This window comes from Geotrypetes seraphini, chromosome 1 (genome assembly GCF_902459505.1).
Source record: "Geotrypetes seraphini chromosome 1, aGeoSer1.1, whole genome shotgun sequence".
NCBI lineage: Eukaryota > Metazoa > Chordata > Amphibia > Gymnophiona > Dermophiidae > Geotrypetes > Geotrypetes seraphini.
The window spans coordinates 252,935,556-252,952,956 of NC_047084.1; the positions used below are offsets into that span (position 1 = coordinate 252,935,556).

Sequence of the window (17,401 nt, forward strand, 5' to 3'; positions counted from 1 at the left end):
ATACCGGAAGCAGACAGGCTATACATGGGAAACGAAGACGGGAAACTGACAGGGTTGACGGTCAGTCTAGAAGAGGTCTGCAAGCAGATTAATAGGCTTAAAAATGATAAATCCCAGGGACCAGATGGCATCCATCCGAGGGTAATCAATGAATTGAAAGGGGCTATAGCTGAACTGTTTCAACTAATAGTCAATTTGTCGATGAAATTGGGGATTCCAGAAGACTGGAAGGTGGCGAATGCTACGCCGATCTTCAAGAAAGGTTATAGGGGTGATCCGGGAAACTACAGATCGGTGAGTCTGACCTCGGTACCGGGAAACATGGGAGAGGCACTGATAAAGGACTGCATCATTGAGCACCTTGACGGATACAATCTGATGAGGACCAGCCAGCACAGCTTGACGAACTTGCTGTACTTCTTGAAGGAGTAAACAGGCAGGTAGACAAAGGTGACCCAGTCGTCATTGTATATCTGGATTTTCAGAGGGCGTTTGACAAGGTTCCGCATGAACGACTACTTTGAAAAATTGCGAGCCATGGAATTGAGGGTAAAATACTCACGTGGATTAAAAACTGACTGGCGGATAGGAAACAGAGAGTGGGGGTAAATGGACAATACTTGTACTGGTGGAGTGCTGCAGGGTTTGGTGATTGGTCCCGTGCTCATCTACATATTTATAAACAATCTGGAAATTGGTACGACGAGTGAGGTAAATAAATTTGCAGATGATATTAAGTTATTCAGAGTAGTAAAGAAGCAACGTGACAAACATGCTTGACAAATGGGCCGCAACATGGCAAATGAGGTTCAACGTGGATAAGTGTAAGGTGATGCATGTCTGTAACAAAAATCTTATACATGAATACAGGATGTCCGGGGTGTTATTCGGAGAGACACCTACCCCACCCCCAGGAAAGAGACTTGGGAGTGCTGATTGACAGGTTGATGAAGCCATCCGCGTAATGTGCGGCGGTGGCGAGAAGGGCGAGTAGGATGCTAAGAATGATTAAGAAGGGGATCACGAACAGATCAGAGAAGGTTATCATGCAGATGTACCGGGCCATGGTACGCCCTCACCTGGAATACTGCGTCCAGCACTAGTCACCGTACATGAAGGAGGATACGATACTACTAGAAAGGGTCCAGAGAAGAGTGACTAAAATGGTTAAGGGGCTGGAGGAGTTGCCATACAGCGAGAGATTAGAGAAACTAGGCCTCTTCTCCCTTGAAAAGAGGAGACAGAGGGGACATGATCGAAACATTCAAGCTACTGAAGGGAATAGACTTAGTAGACAGGTTGTTCACCCTCTCCAAGGTAGGGAGAACGAGAGGGTGCTCTCTGAAGTTAAAAGGGGATAGATTCCGTACAAACGTAAGGAAGTTCTTATTCACCAAGAGAATGGTGGAAAACTGAAACGCTTTTCTGGAGGCTGTTACAGGGAAAACACCCTCCAGGGATTCAAGACAAAGTTAGACAAGTTCCTGCTGAACCGGAACGTACGCAGGTAGGGCTGGTCTCAGTTAGGGCACTGGTGTTTGACCTAGGGGCTGCTGTGGAAGCGGACTGCTGGGCACGATGGCCCACTGGTCTGACTCAGCAGCGGCAATTCTTATGTTTTTATGAAGTGCAAGTATGAAGCAAGGAGGAGACTGCTGCTTTAATTTGAGGTTACAAGGAGGAAGACTTAATGTTAGGAAATTCTTCTTCACGGAGAGGGTGGTAGATGCCTGGAATGTCCTCCCTAGAGAAGTGGTGGAGAGGAAAATGGTGATGGAATTCAAAAAAGCATGAGACAAAAATAGAGTACCGTATTTTCACGCATATAACACGCGCATTATACACGATTTTACAAACCGTGCATATCCATGCGCGTTATATGCGTGAGCGCGTTGTACAAATTTTTTTTTACATAGTTCCCCCCCCAACATCCGATTCATCCCCCTGCCCCACCCCGAAGGACCGCTCGCAGCCCCCCCCGAAGGACCGCTCGCAGCCCCCCCCCCGACATCCGATTCATCCCCCAGCGTCCCCCCTCTGCACGGAGAAGCTGCCTACCGTCGGTTCCCGATGCCAGTGAGCCCTGCTGCTTCCTCTGCCGGCGGTCCCGCCCCTTCTCTGAGCCCTGCGTTGCTTCCTCTGCCGCGGTCCCGCCCCTTCTCTGACATCAGAGAAAGGGCGGGACCGCCGGCAGAGGAAGCAGCGCAGGGCTCAGAGAAGGGGCGGGACCGCCGGCAGAGGAAGCAGCAGGGCTCACTGGCATCGGGAACCAACGGTAGGCAGCTTCTCTGTGCGTGGGGGGGGGCGCTGGGGGATGAATCGGACGTCGGGGTGGGGGGGCCAGCGGTCCTTCGGGGTGGGGCATCAGGCTTTCAGGGTGGGGACAGGACTTCAAGGGGTGGGGGGGCCAGTGTGGTTAGAAAACTGAGCGGCTAGCATGCTCAGACCATCTTCTTTGTCTGTAGATGGTCTGCGCATGCTTACAGAGCTGGGAGCAGGTCAGGGCGGCGAAAGGAGAGTCGGGACAAGAGGAGACTTGGGGCAGGGCGGCGAAAGGAGAGTCGGGATGAGAGGAGACTCGGGGCAGAGGGCAGGGCGGCGAGAGGAGAGTCGGGATGGCAGAAGGAGATTTAAATTCATGGAGCAGCATGCGCGGTATATAATAATTTATTTACATAAATTTAGGTTTCCCGTGCGCTATACCCACGTGCACGTTTTACACGGGTGCGCGGTATATGCGTGAAAATACGGTATCTCTAATTAGAAAATGAAGGATGTACATTAAAGAACTAAGGCTGGTATTGGACAGACCTGCACAGTCTGTGTCCCATATATGGTGATTTGGTGTAGGGTGGGTTGGGGAGGGCATCAATGTGAACTTCACTAATATGGAACATGAGGATGTTACTGGCCAGACTTTACAGTAGATATCCTGTAAACAAAGGGATGGTTGGATAGGCTGGAGTGAGCTTGGGTGGCAACTTCAGCATTTGGAACCTAGGACAATACAAGACTTTACAGTCTACGGCACAGAAATAATCAAATAATTAACAATTCTTATGCAATCTGCCTTGAACCGCAAGGTAAAGGCGGAATAGAAATCACTAATGTAATATAATGTAACAAGTTAATCTAATTATATATTTTTTAAATGGGTATAACTTATGGGCAGACTGGATGGACCTTTAGGTCTTTATCTGCTGTTATTTACTATGCTACTATGTAGGCTAAGAAGCATGCTCAATAGGGCATGTTAGAAAGTTCTGGTAGCCTTGAAATAAACAATTCAACCTGAACTCTGCACGATGACATCTTAGATGTGAGGAATACATATGTACTTTTAATTATTTACAAATAACGCTGAGGAAGTTGTTGGGAAAAACCAAGATGGAAAAAAAATTAAGGAGGCATACCTTACTTCATCAAACATACTGTTCATCTCACTGACAAGGCGCTGGTTTTCCTGTTCAAACTAGACAAAAAAAAAACAACAAATCACAGATCAAAAAGAATCCAATTTATGCTAGAATGGAATGCATATAAATATATACAGCTAGATGTTATCAACAGCAACATTTTCAAGTTTACAGTATCTGCAAAATAGAATTTACTTTTTAAATGACATTTTATAATGGCAACGTTACCCACCACAGCTAGACGCTTCCGGAGTTAGCAGCTTTGGGGGGGGAGGGAAGAACTCTAGTTTTATCTTATATCCTCTGAGATCAGTCTTGTGATCAGTGTTTTTTTGTATTTTGTAAGCGATATTGTGGAGGGATTAGGAGGAAAAAAAAATCTGGCTTTTTGCAGTCGATTCCAATTGAGTTCACATATGTTAAGGAGTAGATGGTATAAGATGCATCTAAGACTTAATCGGCTGCTTTAAAGTCAAACATATAAGCTAAAAAATGCAATTATGGATTTGGGAGCAAAAACAAAAAGGAAATGAAACGCAAAATAGAAAAATACTGAGAGTCATAAAGCAGAAAAAAGATCAACAGATGATTATATTTGATTTCAATGTAGCAAAACAACATGACAAGACATTAGTCAGATGCATATGGGTGTGCATAGGGAAAGACCATTAGTAAAATTAAAGTGTTTGTATTATTGTATTGTACAATAATACACAGTCCTTGGTGAGACCTCATCTGGAGTGCGTCTAGTTTTGAAGGCCATACCTTTGGAAGGACAGAGCAGAATAGTAATTGAGATGGTAAGGAATAAGAGGTTAGCTTTCATAAACTACAAAAGATCACAGAAAGAGGCAGACAGAATTATCTGGAAAAGTTAAGAGTGTCTGCTAGTGTAATCAGGAAAGCAAAGATGCAAATGGAAGAAAAAAATAGCTGACATGGTAAAATGGGGAGACAAAACAGTTTTTTAGATATATTAGTGATAGGAAGACGTGTAAAAATGGCATTGTGAGACTCAAAGGTGAAGGGGAGGAATATGTAGAAGCTGATAAAGAAAAGGCTGAATTGCTTAACAAATATTTCTGTTCTGTGTTCACGGCTGAAGCCCTGGGAGCGGGACCACAGAAGACAAACATGAATAGGGATGGAGAAGTGGTAGACCCTGATCGACTTTCAAAGGGTTGTGTTCGTGAGGAGCTAGCTAAAATAAAGGTAGACAAAGTGATGGGGCGGATGGTGTACATCCAAGGGTGCTGAAGGAACTTAGGAAAGTTCTGGTGGCTCCGCTGAATGACCTTTTCAATGAGTCTCTAGAGTCAGAAGTGGTACCAGAAGACTGGAGAAGGGCGGATGTGGTCCCTCTACACAAAAGTGGATGTAAGGAGGAAGTAGGGAATTACAGGCTCGTAAGTCTGACTTCTGTGGTAAGCAAATTAATGGAAATGCTTTTAAGAAAATAATAGCAATGATCCATCAAGCCCAGTAGCCCGTTCTCATAGTGGCCAATCCAGGTCACTAGTACCTGGCCAAAATCCAAGGTGTAGCAATATTCCATGCTACCAATACAGGGCAAGCAGTGTCTTCCCACATGTCTTTCTCAATAACAGAGTATGGACTTTTCCTCCAGGAACTTGTCCAAACCTTTCTTAAAATCAGCTACTCTATCCGCTCTTACCACATCCTCTGGCAATGCATTCCAGAGCTTAACTATTCTCTGAGTGAAAAAAAAAAAAAAAATTCCTCCTATTTGTTTTAAGAGTATTTTCCTGTAACTTTGAGTGTCACCTAGTTTTTGTAATTTTTGATGGAGTGAAAAATCGATCCACTTATACCCCATTCTACTCCACTCAGGATTTTGTAGACTTCAATCATATCTCCCCTCAGCTGTCTCTTTTCCAAGCTGAAGAGCCCTAACCGTTTTAGTCTTTACTCATACGAGAGAGGAGTTCCATCCCCTTTACCATCTTGGTCGCTCTTCTTTGAATCTTTTCTAGCGCCACTATATCTTTCTTGAAATAAGGAGAATGGTAAAACAGAGAATGGTGAAGTTTCTGGAATTTGGTGGATTACAGGACCAGAGGCAACATGGATTCACTAGAGGTAGGTCTTGTCAGACAGATCCGATCTGGATGAACAGAGAATTGGATAGAGGGAGTACGCTAGATCTGGTGTATTTAAATTGTAGTAAAGTTTTTGACAGAGTTCCACAGGGACATCTAATAAATAAACAGTGTCCTTGGGATGGGTCAGGAACTGGTTGAGTGGAAGGTGAAAGAGGGTAGTGATCAACGGAGATCGCTCTGAGAAAAGGGAAGTTACAGTGGTATACCTCAAGGTTCTGTTCTTGGGCCTGTTCTTTTTATAAATGATACTGCTGAAAGACTGTCGGGTAAGATTTACATCTTTGTGGATTCCACCAAAATCTGCAAAAGAGTAGATACCCCAGATGGTGTAAATAACATGATGAAAGACCTGGCAAAGCATGAAGCATGATTTGGCAGCTAAAATTTAATGCTAAGAAATGAAAGGTCATGCATTTGGGCTGCAAATACCAGAGGGAACAGTACAGTTTAGGCTGTGAAGAACTTATGTGCACAACAGAAGAGCAGGACTTGGGTGTGCTTGTATGTGCTGACCCTAAGGTGGCCAAACAAGTTGAAAGGTAATGTTGAAAGCTAGAAGGATGCTAGAGTGCATAGGGAGAGGTATGGCCAGTAGGAAAAAGGAGGTATTGATGCCCCTGTAAAACTTTGGTGAGCCCTCATTTAGAATTTTGTATACAGTTCTAGAGGCCACACCTTCAAAAAGATATAAAAAGGATGAGAGTTACTAAAATGGTGTGTGGTCTTTGTCATAAGGTGTATGGGGACAGACTTAAAGATCTCAATCTGTATACTTTGGAGGAAAGGCAGGAGGGGAGATATGATAAGAGACGTTTAAAAACCTACGTGATGTAAATGTGAATTTGTCGAGTCTCTTTCATTTGAGAGGAAGCTCTGGAATGAGAGGGCATAGGATGAAGTTAAGAGGTGATAGGCTCAGGAGTAATCTAATGAAATACTTTTTTACAGAAAGGGTGGCAGATGCATGGAACAGTCTTCCTGGAAAAGGTAGAGGAGACAGAGACTGTCTGAATTCAAGAAATCCTGGGATAGGCACGTGGGATCTCTTAGAGAGAGGAAGAGATAAGTGTTATTGCAGATGGGCAGACTGGATGGGCCATTTGGCCTTTTATCTGCTGTCATATTTCTCTGTTTCTCTGTTTCTATGGATTTCCCCAAGCCATCTCAATAATGACTTATGGACTTCTCTTTTAGGAAATTATCCAAACTTTTTAAAAACCCTAAGTTAACTGACTTCACCACATTCTCCTGCAACAAATTCTTGAGTTTACTATATGCCCCCTATTCCTTGTATTTTTGGAAAAAGTCAACAAGTGATTCATACCTACCCTTTCCACTTCGCTCAGTATTTTATAGACCTCTATCATATCACCCCTGAGCCATCTCTTCTCCAAGCTGAAGAGCCCTAGCACTTTAGCCTTTCCTCATAGGAAAATAATCACATCCCTTTTATCATGTTCATTGCCCTTCTCGGTACCTTTTCTAATTCCACTATATCCTTGTTGAGATACAGCAACCAGAATTGCATACAGTATAAAAACAGTTGAATAAATTCATTCAATGGTTAAAACAGTCATTCAACAGTTTTGCATCCTTTTGCATGTAGAAATTTTACATTCAAAATAAGTCATAGCATTAAAAATCAGTGTTTTTATGATTTGCCAGCGTTTATGATCTGTTAATTATATATTTTATTGCATTTCACAGTTAGGTTTGTGCTACTGAAGCAGCCCATGCAGGGTAAACATAGCTGTGCTTTATTTTAATAATAATTTTATTCTTCTATACTGCCATAGTCAGATGACTTCTATTTAATCATGTCTGCTTTCACAATTTTCTTCCGTCATTTTAATATACCCATAGGGGTACATAGGTGGTTGCACGCCATGAGGAATGGAAGAACAGCAAGCCTTGAAGCAAGAGGGCAGCACCGGCAAAGCTCAAATAAATTTAACATCTTCTAGTGGGATAGTCCTGTAGGGGAATGGGACAACCGACTAAACCCAACCCACTGCAAGACATGTGAACACAGATAAACTATTAACATGTGGTTTTATTTCATCATTCCTTTTAAATTATGAGCTATGACATAATTGAACATGGAGAAATTTATTAACAAATTTTAATATGCTTAGGTTGTTCTTTGATCTAATAGTCTGTTAATCAAATTCATTAACAGAAGGGAATGTTTGCCTTTTTACAGATGATACCAAGATTTGTAACAGAGTGGACACCCTGGAGGGAGTGGAAAACATGAAAAAGGATCTGCAAACTTTGGAAGAATGGTCTAATGTCTGGCAACTAAAATTCAATGCAAAGAAGTGCAGAGCGATGCATTTTGTGAGAAGAAATCCGAGGGGGATGTATGTGCTGGGAGGTGAAAGGCCGATATGCATGGATGGGGAGAGGTGATCTTGGGGTGATAGTGTCTGAAGATCTGAAGGCAATGAAGCAGTGTGAAAAGGCAGAATGCTAGGCTATTCAGAGAGAGGTCCAGCAGAAGAAAGGAGGTGTTGATGCCACTGTACAGGTCGTTGGCGAGACCCCACTTGGAGTATTGTGTTCAGTTTTGGAGGTCAAATCTGGGTAAGGATATAAGACGACTTGAAGCAGTCCAGAGGAAAAAGTGGCAAATATGGTAGAGGGTCTGCACCACAGAAGAGACTGGAAGACCTCAACATGTATACTCTAGAGGAGGAACAGTGGTGATACGATAAAGACGTTGAAATATTTGAAAGGTATTAATATAGGACCAAATCTTTTCCAGAGAAAGGAAACTGATAAAACTAGAAGACATGATTTAAGGTTGAGGGGTGGTAGACTTAGGAGTAATGTTAGGAAATTCTTTTTCATGGAGAGGGTGGTGGATGCCTGAAATGGTTAGGGAGGTGGTGGAAAGGAAAACAGTGATGGAATTCAAAAAAACCATGGGATAAACACAGAGGATCTCTAACTAGAATATGAATTGGCAAACTTTCACAGTCTGAATCCCACAAAGGAGATGGTTTACGTAGCTGAAGTAAGCTTAAACGGCAACTCTTAGTAGTTGGAACCAAAGGACAGTACCAAGTGGATTTCTAAAGTTTGTGCCCCAGAAGAAACAAAGAAAAAAAAAAAAAGGCAATTCAGTCATGAAATTGTAATGCTTGTAGTTACAGGGCAGATTGGATGGACTGCTCAGGTCTTTATCTACCGTCATTTACTATGTTACTATGGATTATGCGTCTGCCATTGATTGAACACCAGTTGATCTGGTGACCTGTGGCTATCGCATAGGTGGCTCTTGGATCTTGCCACTAGCAATTCCCCCCTTTGATGTTATATCGATGTTCTCGGCTAAAGGTGTCCACCTTGCCCCGTGACCGTTTCCAGTGACTCATCATTTCTTACACAAACTCGCTTACATATACACAATTTCCTTCCAAAAAATCATACCGCTTGACTACTATGTGTGAGATGGATATGACCATTCTAAGTCAGAGAGGAAGGGAAAAGTTTGCTTGTGATGGATAGTTTTATGTATTCGAGCTCAGTGCTTCATGCTGCAATTCCAAGAACTACAGCTTTACAAAAAAAATCAAAGGCAAAATCAATTAGGAGTAGCACCTTTGAACCCTGTCAGCCTGGATGACCTTGCATTACCCATTCTTGCTTGGTGATATTGGAGATGGATCCAGAAGGATTCATATATTTGGCTGAACAAGTTGGCTGCAAATTCTGCAAACATCCGTGACCTGGTACGTGGACAGCACATTTGCAATAGCTCCCAAACTCATGTGGTCATGACAAAGAAGTACAAGGGCAACCAGTGTTGCATGCCCTTCTGCCAGGCAAACAGTACGCTAAGTACGAATGGTTGTTTTATTAAAACACTGGTGGCTAACATCAATTGCAGTCCAATTACTGCATCTACAAAATGGCTGTAATGAATGCCAAAAAGGAGCGGTGCTGCTGGAGAGTTTGACGGAGTTCGCCCTTAAGGTCAAAATGGTTGTGGCCTTAGCATTCGTGCCTGTCCCAATCTTGGGGGACTATGTTGCCACTGTGTAGGAATGTCTGCCCGAAGAGCTGCAGCCTCTGTTGAACTAGTTCAAGAACAGCTACATTGGTCGCTCAGAAAAGAGAGGAAACAGTAGACACCTCCACCCACACGGAACATTTCTGACAGAACACAGAGCGATGAGGATCACACTAACAACCATTCTGAAGCTGCTCATTGTTGTGTTTGAGCCCAATTGGGAATGTGCCATCCATTTGGAAGTTTATTGAAGGCCTCAGAAAAGTGCAAAAGGGCAGAGATGCATTTTATAAACAGCTCATTTCAAGCCACAGTCCCTCTTATCAAGTTTAAGAAATACTGCAAAGCTGAAGAGTTCGTGTCTGACTATAGCACAAGAAGCCTGATAGAATACTTACGTGCCACTCGAGCAGGATGTGAGTTGAGAGCGCCTGTCGTTTTGGAATGTTTTTCTTCTAACTGGATTAGCCCGGCTGCCTTATAGGTTTTAATTACCTGCGGAATGCCCAAAAGACAGGGAAGGCCGAGGGGCAATCCTCCAACTGCTCTGGAAACCTCAACGCCGCTACAGACTGTGATTACAGCGTTCACAGACCATCAAACCTCTGCGGGTGCTCCTGCTGTTATGCCAAGGGAAGTGCATAGCTTAGGCAGCGATCTTTCACTGAGCCTGCATGGGCCACATACTCCCCCTATGCCCGGAGATACTGAGATGGGACAGACGAGTTTGGAGGACTCACAGACTGGTGAGGAGCGTTTCGAACGTCCAGCTAACCCGGATGTCAGCACGTTGTTATCGACTCACATCTTGGAGCCGATGCAGGTTGGGAGTTTTTTCCCGCTGAGAACGAGTGGTGGTGAGAGTGAGGGAACCCGTGGGCTGAGCCGTACGGAGGGAGCCATACTCCAACAGGCTGATCTTTCCCCTCTCAAGCCACTCGTGAAGCCATCAGCGGTGAGTCTGGATTCAATTTGGACCGCGATAGAAAACCTACATGCGGTATGTACTAACTTTGTCATAAAAACTTTATATTTATCTGCTAAGATAACCCATTTGGAGACTTCTGCTCAACTTCAGAAGGAAGAGTTATCTAAATTGGAGAAAACAACAAAGGAAACAAAGACTATGCTTGTTAAACAATCTACTGATAAAATACTATTAATGAGGAAAATTGAAAATTTGGAAAACCAACAAATTTAAATTTTCCTATTGCTAAATATTTGACTCCTCTAGAACAGTTTAAAAAATTTTTGGTAATGGTGTTGAAAGTTCCAGACTAACTTACCCCCTGTACAAAAAATGTACTACTTAAAAAAGATTACAGAAGACACTCAAGGGGAAAAGATTGAGTTAGATGTCTCTGTACTTTTGGAAACATCCGAGATAGAGGTGCAAGGTCATGCTACATTGGCAGTTACGCTTGTGTTTCTACAAGATAAAGAAATGTTACTGAAGTTATACTTTAAAATGAAACAGGTCTCCTATTTAGGCGAAAAGGTGAATATATTTCCAGATGTATCTAAATGTATCTAAATATATTTCCAGATGTATCAATCTCGCAGGAAAGAATTTCTTACATACCATACAAGAGTGATTTCTTTAGGGGCAAGCTTTCAATTAAGATTTCCTTGTAAGTGTTTTGTTTCCTATCAAGGGAATAAGTATATTTTTTTTGAACCGGCCCAATTGGGTTTCTTTTTGGAAGGTAAAGGGCTTTCTACCGTAGTCCAGACTGAAACAGTATAATGTGGTCATGGAATGTTAGTAATGATGTATGCTCGAGTTATTTTTCCTCTTTATTATTATATTTAGTTTAAATCCTTGATTCTCACAAGGAGGTTTCTTAAAGCTTTTTTTCTCCCTCAACAGGTGGACTATATTAAGAGATTTTCTTCCTTATTTTTGGTTTCATATTCATTTGTTTTTATGATGAATTGAAAAAGATGTATTCAGTATTTCTTGTACAACTGTGTATGTAATTATTTGAAATTATAAATAAATAATAATAAAAAAAGAATACTTACGTGCCATAGTTCACAATTATCAAATAGCTCAATAAAATGTTTTTTTGTAAAAATATCTTATTGCATTAATTTTAACTTTTCAAAATATTAAATATTAAAATGTGTTAATAAATTTCTCCACATTCAGATTGTACCATAGCACACAATTAAAAGGAATGGTGAAATAAAGCCAAATATATTAATAAAAATATTTTATGTCTTCCTATTGAATTATTTTAACTTTTTAAAACTTCTCCATGTTCAGATGTCGGCATTCATTTGTCCTGTGGTGAGATGGCCGTAGTCAGTTGTCCTAGACAAGGGTGTCAATGTCCCTCCTCGTGGGCCACAATCCAGTCGGGTTTTCAGGCTTTCTCCCATGAATATGCATGAGATCTATTTGCATACACTGCTTTCATTGTATGCTAATAGATCTCATGCATATTCATTGGGGAAATCCTGAAAATCAGACTGGATTGCGGCCCTCGAGGAGGGACTTTGATACCCCTGTCCTAGACCCTCCTGTAGATATGTTGTTCCTTTGGTTTTGTTCCTGATAGCTACAGTGATGATTCCAGGTTTCTGATTTCTATCCTGCACCTAGTGAGCTCCTAGTTCCATTCCACAATTTACAGATCACAGCTCATCAAAGTATGCTACAAGTATTCTTCTCTCTGCTTGTTTAACAGTTTGGCCATTAAAAAAAGCAAAATTGCATACCTTCAAACAGGCACCCTCTGAAGACAGCAGCTGACCAGTCAAATTATTTTCTCTTCTTCTTTGATGTATTTCTCATTGGTAAAAGCTGCTGTCCTCAGAGATTAACTGTCAGAAGTAAGCTAAATAAAATATTAGGACCATGACAAAAAAGGAAACCTAAGAATAAGATGAAAAATAAAGCAGAGAGCAGGAGCAAACAATGTGGTAATTGAGAAATCCTATTACAACTGCTGCTTCAAAATGTTATTTTTGTAATCCTGCTGTTTTATTACCAAAATTATTTTCAGATGTATTTAAACATTAACAGAGGGATACTGTTTTAATTTATGAAGAGGGAAATTTTTAATAATGCATTTTTTAAATATCTTTCCACTCATTAAAATGAATTAAAGCCCAAATTAACAAAACTACATGAATACATGGAAGCAGTGGTTAAATTTGAAGCTTTCAAAAACCTTTTACAAAAACAGTATCTACAAGTAAGATCTATTTAAATTAGACAGGAGCTGGAAACTTCCAGCAACCTCTCATTTGATTTTGGTTTATGAATTATTCACCTTTTTAAATCTAGGCTGCAGGGAAAACATAATCCAGTACAGTAGGGTTACTTAAAGCTTACAATCTATGGGCTTGATTTACAAAAATGCACTACTGCATTACCACACACTAAGGCCATTAACATAGCAACATAGTATTAGTAAATTAGTCCCGTTGCGTAAAATGGGACCTGTGGTAAATAAAACACACTAATGTACATTATTGCATAATACGTTTTAGTAAGTTTAGTGCATAGGCAGTGGAGAGTTAAGTGACTCACCCAGTGTCACAAGCAGTGTTCCCTCTAAGCTGAGCGCATGAGCGATCGCTCACTATTTTCAGTGGCGTCGCTCATACGTTGTCTCCTGTCGCTCACTCGAGGGCGGGCAGAGGTGAGAGGAAGCGGCGGCGGCCTTAGGGGTATTTTAAAGTTGAAAGATGCAGCGGCGGCTCCTCTCAAGATCCCCGACTGCATCGGACTTCCGACGCAGGTGGGGATTCGTGAGAGGAGCCGCTGCCACGTCTTCAGTGGTGTACCAAGGGGGGGGGGGCGGTCCGCCCCGGCTGTGCACCCCTCCTAAGGCTGCAGTCGGAGAGGAAGTTCGGGCCAGCCAATCGCTGCCTGGTTGGGCAGAACTTCCTCTCCGACGGCAGAATTGACGTCGGGGGAAGCAGAGAGAGCTTGGGGCAGCCGCGGTGGTGGCTTTAGGGCCTGTTTCCCCCGATGGTTGCGGCGGTGGCTTTGGGGCCTGTTTCCCCCGATGGTGGCAGCAGTGGCTTTGTGGAGGGTAGGGAGAAAGAAAGAAAGAAAGGGGGCAGGCAGGGAGACAGAAGGGAAACAGAAAAAAAGAAAGAAAGGGCAAGGAGAGAGGAAGAAAAAGTTGGGGGAGGGAATGAGGTCTGGAGGAGAGGAAGCATACAGGCTGAAAGAAGGGAAGAAAGATTGGATGCACAGTCAGAAGATGAAAGTGCAACCAGAGACTCATGAAATCACCAGACAAGGTAGGAAAAATGATTTTATTTTAAATTTAGTGATCAAAATGTGTCTGAATTTATATATGCTGTCTATATTTTGCACTATGGCCCCCTTTTACTAAACCGCAATAGTGTTTTTTAGCGCAGGGAGCCTATGAGCGTCGAGAGCAGCGCTGGGCATTTAGCGCAGTTCCCTGCGCTAAAAACTGCTATTGTGGTTTAATAAAAAGGAAGGGGGGTATATTTGTCTATTTTTGTATGGTTGTTACTGAGGTGACAATGCATAGAGTCATCTGCCTTGACCTCTTTGAAAAAAACCCAGAATAGGAATGATAATTAACATTTTCTCAGCGTATAGTGTGTTTTTTAATTTTATTGTTGGTAGATCATTTTGATTTGGTCATTTTAAAGTAGCTCGTAAGCCCAAAAAGTTTGGGCACCCCTGAGCTAGAGCATTGAAGCTGTGTATTTCTATTTTATCTCCCCTTTTACAAAACTGTGGAGCGTTTTTTAGCACCAGCCGTGGTGGTAGCAGCTCTGATGCTCAGAATTCTATGAGCGTCAGAGCTGTTACCACCGTGGCTAAAATCCACACTACAGTTTTGTAAAAAGGGGAGGGGTTAGTTTGTGATGACATATTCCATACTAGGCGAAGGTGTTTCTGTGTTCTGTGTGTTCGAAAGACATGGTTTTCGGTGTAGGATTGATCTATGCTGGTCTGGCTTGTTTAGTTTTACAATGGGTGTATTGATTTACTGCTCACTGCAATATGTAAGATGCTGCCTTTTCCTAGGTACTCATGTGTGACGTATGGCTTGTTACTAAAAATCATGTTTTTCGTACAGATGGGGGGGTGCCAAAAAATGATGGGCCCTGGGTGTTACATATGCTAGGTACGCCACTGTATGTAAAGATACCAGAAAGCTGGCAAAGCAAAAACTTTAAGTAAATTGTTATTCTTCTAAGTTTTGAGTATTTAACCCTCCCACAATCTCACGGGCACTCGTTTCAAGTTTATTGAGATTTTGATTTAAACGCAATATCAAATATTTTCAATGTGTATAACAAAAATAAATTTGGGGAAATAAATAAAACCACTTGAACAATAAACATACAAACATATCCATAGATGATTAAAAATACATAAGGAGTACAAGGATAAACTACATTTGTTTAAAAATGCATCCTTCGTGCCTGCTCATAAATTTGTGGAGTATGTAACTTATCGCTCAAGCATTTTTTTTTTGCACACACCTCATCAATCCTTAGAGGGAACATTGGTCACAAGAAACGTCAGTGGAAGTAGTGGGATTCAAATTCAGTTGCTCCTGGTTCTCAGCATACTATGCTAGCCCATAGACTGTTTTCCCCCTCCTCCAAATAGAATACCTGTGTGTGGGTTTTTGCTTTTTTTAACTAGGAAAGAATCCTACTAATGTGAATATCAGTCAGAGACATATGATTGAATGCTTTATGATTAAGTGAATGCACCATTTTAATGAAGCAAGTCAATAACTGTTTATCAAGAATGGTAGATCAATGGCAATTCCTCCTACCACATAGATTTTTGCAGCAAAAAAAAAAAAAAAAAAAGAGAATAGCACCTGCTAGTGAGCATACAAGGAATAGAGAAACAGCCTAGCGATTACAACAGCAAGCTGAGAACCAGAGAAAACAGGGTTCAAAACAAATTACATCTCCCACTGACATGTCTCGTAACTACAAGCAACTAATTTCATACGTTATTTTTTTTCCAATTTATTAATAGTTTAGAACAAACAAAAACAGCAGAAATTATGCTAGTATGAGGTATAGAAATATTTTCAAAAGCAATAAGCAATACATAGGTACATACTACAATAATCAGAGATGCATTCCCATCTCACATAATTTCTGTCAGTGCACAATCCCAGTACATAACTTTCTCCCCCCAAAAATAAACAAAAAAAAAAACCCAAAACCAAGACAGTTTCCATTCCCACCTTTCAGACACACCTACTAGTACATATATTCTCCATAATCATGATACCATATCCTTCTGTATAAGGTATAACGCCCAAGGAGGGGAAAGGGATTGGTATTTATCAAATTTGTAACTGCCTCCAGTTGATGAATGAGTCCTAAACTTTTTTTCTCAATTTTTAGTACAGTTCCACTTTTTTTAAATCTTATTCATAAGACAATAGGGCCTGGATTCTATAAACGGCATCCTGATTGTAGGCGGCCAACTGCTGCCTAACCAGCCAATTGGGACGCATGTCTTAAAAAAAAAAAAATTAAATAAAATAAAACCTTCTTGAGACAGGCCGCCTACATCTGAAGCGCCTCCGGAAGCCTAGGAAGGCATGCAAGCCCGCCTAATGCTAGGCGTGGCTTGACCTGGAAATAGCCTTAGTTTGACCTAGGCAGCCATATGCGTCTCCGTAGGCCCACGGTAGATGCGTACAATGCCCAGTCCCTCCTGCCTGGCACCCATGAACCCATCCCAATGTTCCCCAGCAGGAGAGATACCCAATCTCTCCTGCCAGAAGGGTGGACTGTTGTCATTGTTTCTTTTTTATTTTTCCTTTTACTACATCTATGTTTTATTGTGTTTCATTAGAAGTCCTTGAATATTTTTTTGCTCTGCAATCTTGTTTGTCAGCGCAGGTTTTTCTCATGTGGTTTGAGCCACTGAGTTGTTTAACTGCCCTTTCCAAGATTGTAATACGAGCCTATGATTGGTGATTCAATTAGCTGTGTAATAGTTGTTGAAATACAGTAAGGACATTTGTCCTTTCTGGTTGGCTGAGGCTCATTAATTTAAAAGTGTGTAATATTTGTTCTCTATTACAACACAGCAAAATACAGAGTTGCCATTATTGAATGATAATTTGGAATAATGTCACTGTATCCTTTGTTTACATCTCCATAAATCAGTAAGTCTCCAATGCTGGAAGAAGGGCACCAGAGAAGCCCGATCCACACCAGCATAATGGACAATAGTTAAGTTAAAATTGCCTCCTATCAGCAGTGCTCCATTCAAGTGGCACTGTAATAAATCAGTAAGTTTAGCAAAAAGGGGACCTTGTCCATTATTAAGAACATAAACTTTTAAAAGTATAAAGCATTTGTGACCAAGGAGAGCCTTTAACAATATGCATTTGCCTTCTTTGTTCCTAAGTAGTCTGTACCTGCCATGGTTTCCTGTCTGAAAGAAGAATACCCATTCCCCTTGTTTTTATAGCTAGTTGATTAGATGCTAGGTATACAGAGTGGTAATGTTTATGTTGTATCAAAATTGTCATGCTTTGGCATTGAGTTTCTTGGAGGAATACTACCTCTGCCTGTAAGCGCAGTATTTCTTGAGTCTGCGTTTAAAAGGGGAATTCAAACTTTTCACATTAAAGGATAAAAAACATATCTTCCCTATCTTTCTAAAGTATTAGATTTGCTACAGCTACCCAGCCTCTCCCGGATTATTACAGAGGCTAATCCCTCCAGTATATCTTATCTTTTGATACTGGGCATACCAAAAATATATAGATATAATCTGACTAAATGGTATAAGAGAATAAGCTATATTGTAGCACTTTAGCAATCTAGTTGTAAGGTCTCTTTCAATTCCC

The 17,401-nt window shown here is 41.5% G+C and overlaps 1 protein-coding gene across 2 annotated transcripts in view; it reads right to left on the reverse strand.

The window, feature by feature from the left end:
- STX18 (syntaxin 18) overlaps positions 1–17,401 on the reverse strand; it is a 200,740-nt gene that overhangs the window by 48,253 nt on the left and 135,086 nt on the right. For both annotated transcript variants that reach the window (XM_033949373.1, XM_033949363.1), the window contains one exon: positions 3,414–3,472. In XM_033949373.1, coding sequence (XP_033805264.1) covers positions 3,414–3,472 — 59 coding nt within the window. The remainder of the gene's footprint in view (positions 1–3,413; positions 3,473–17,401) is intronic.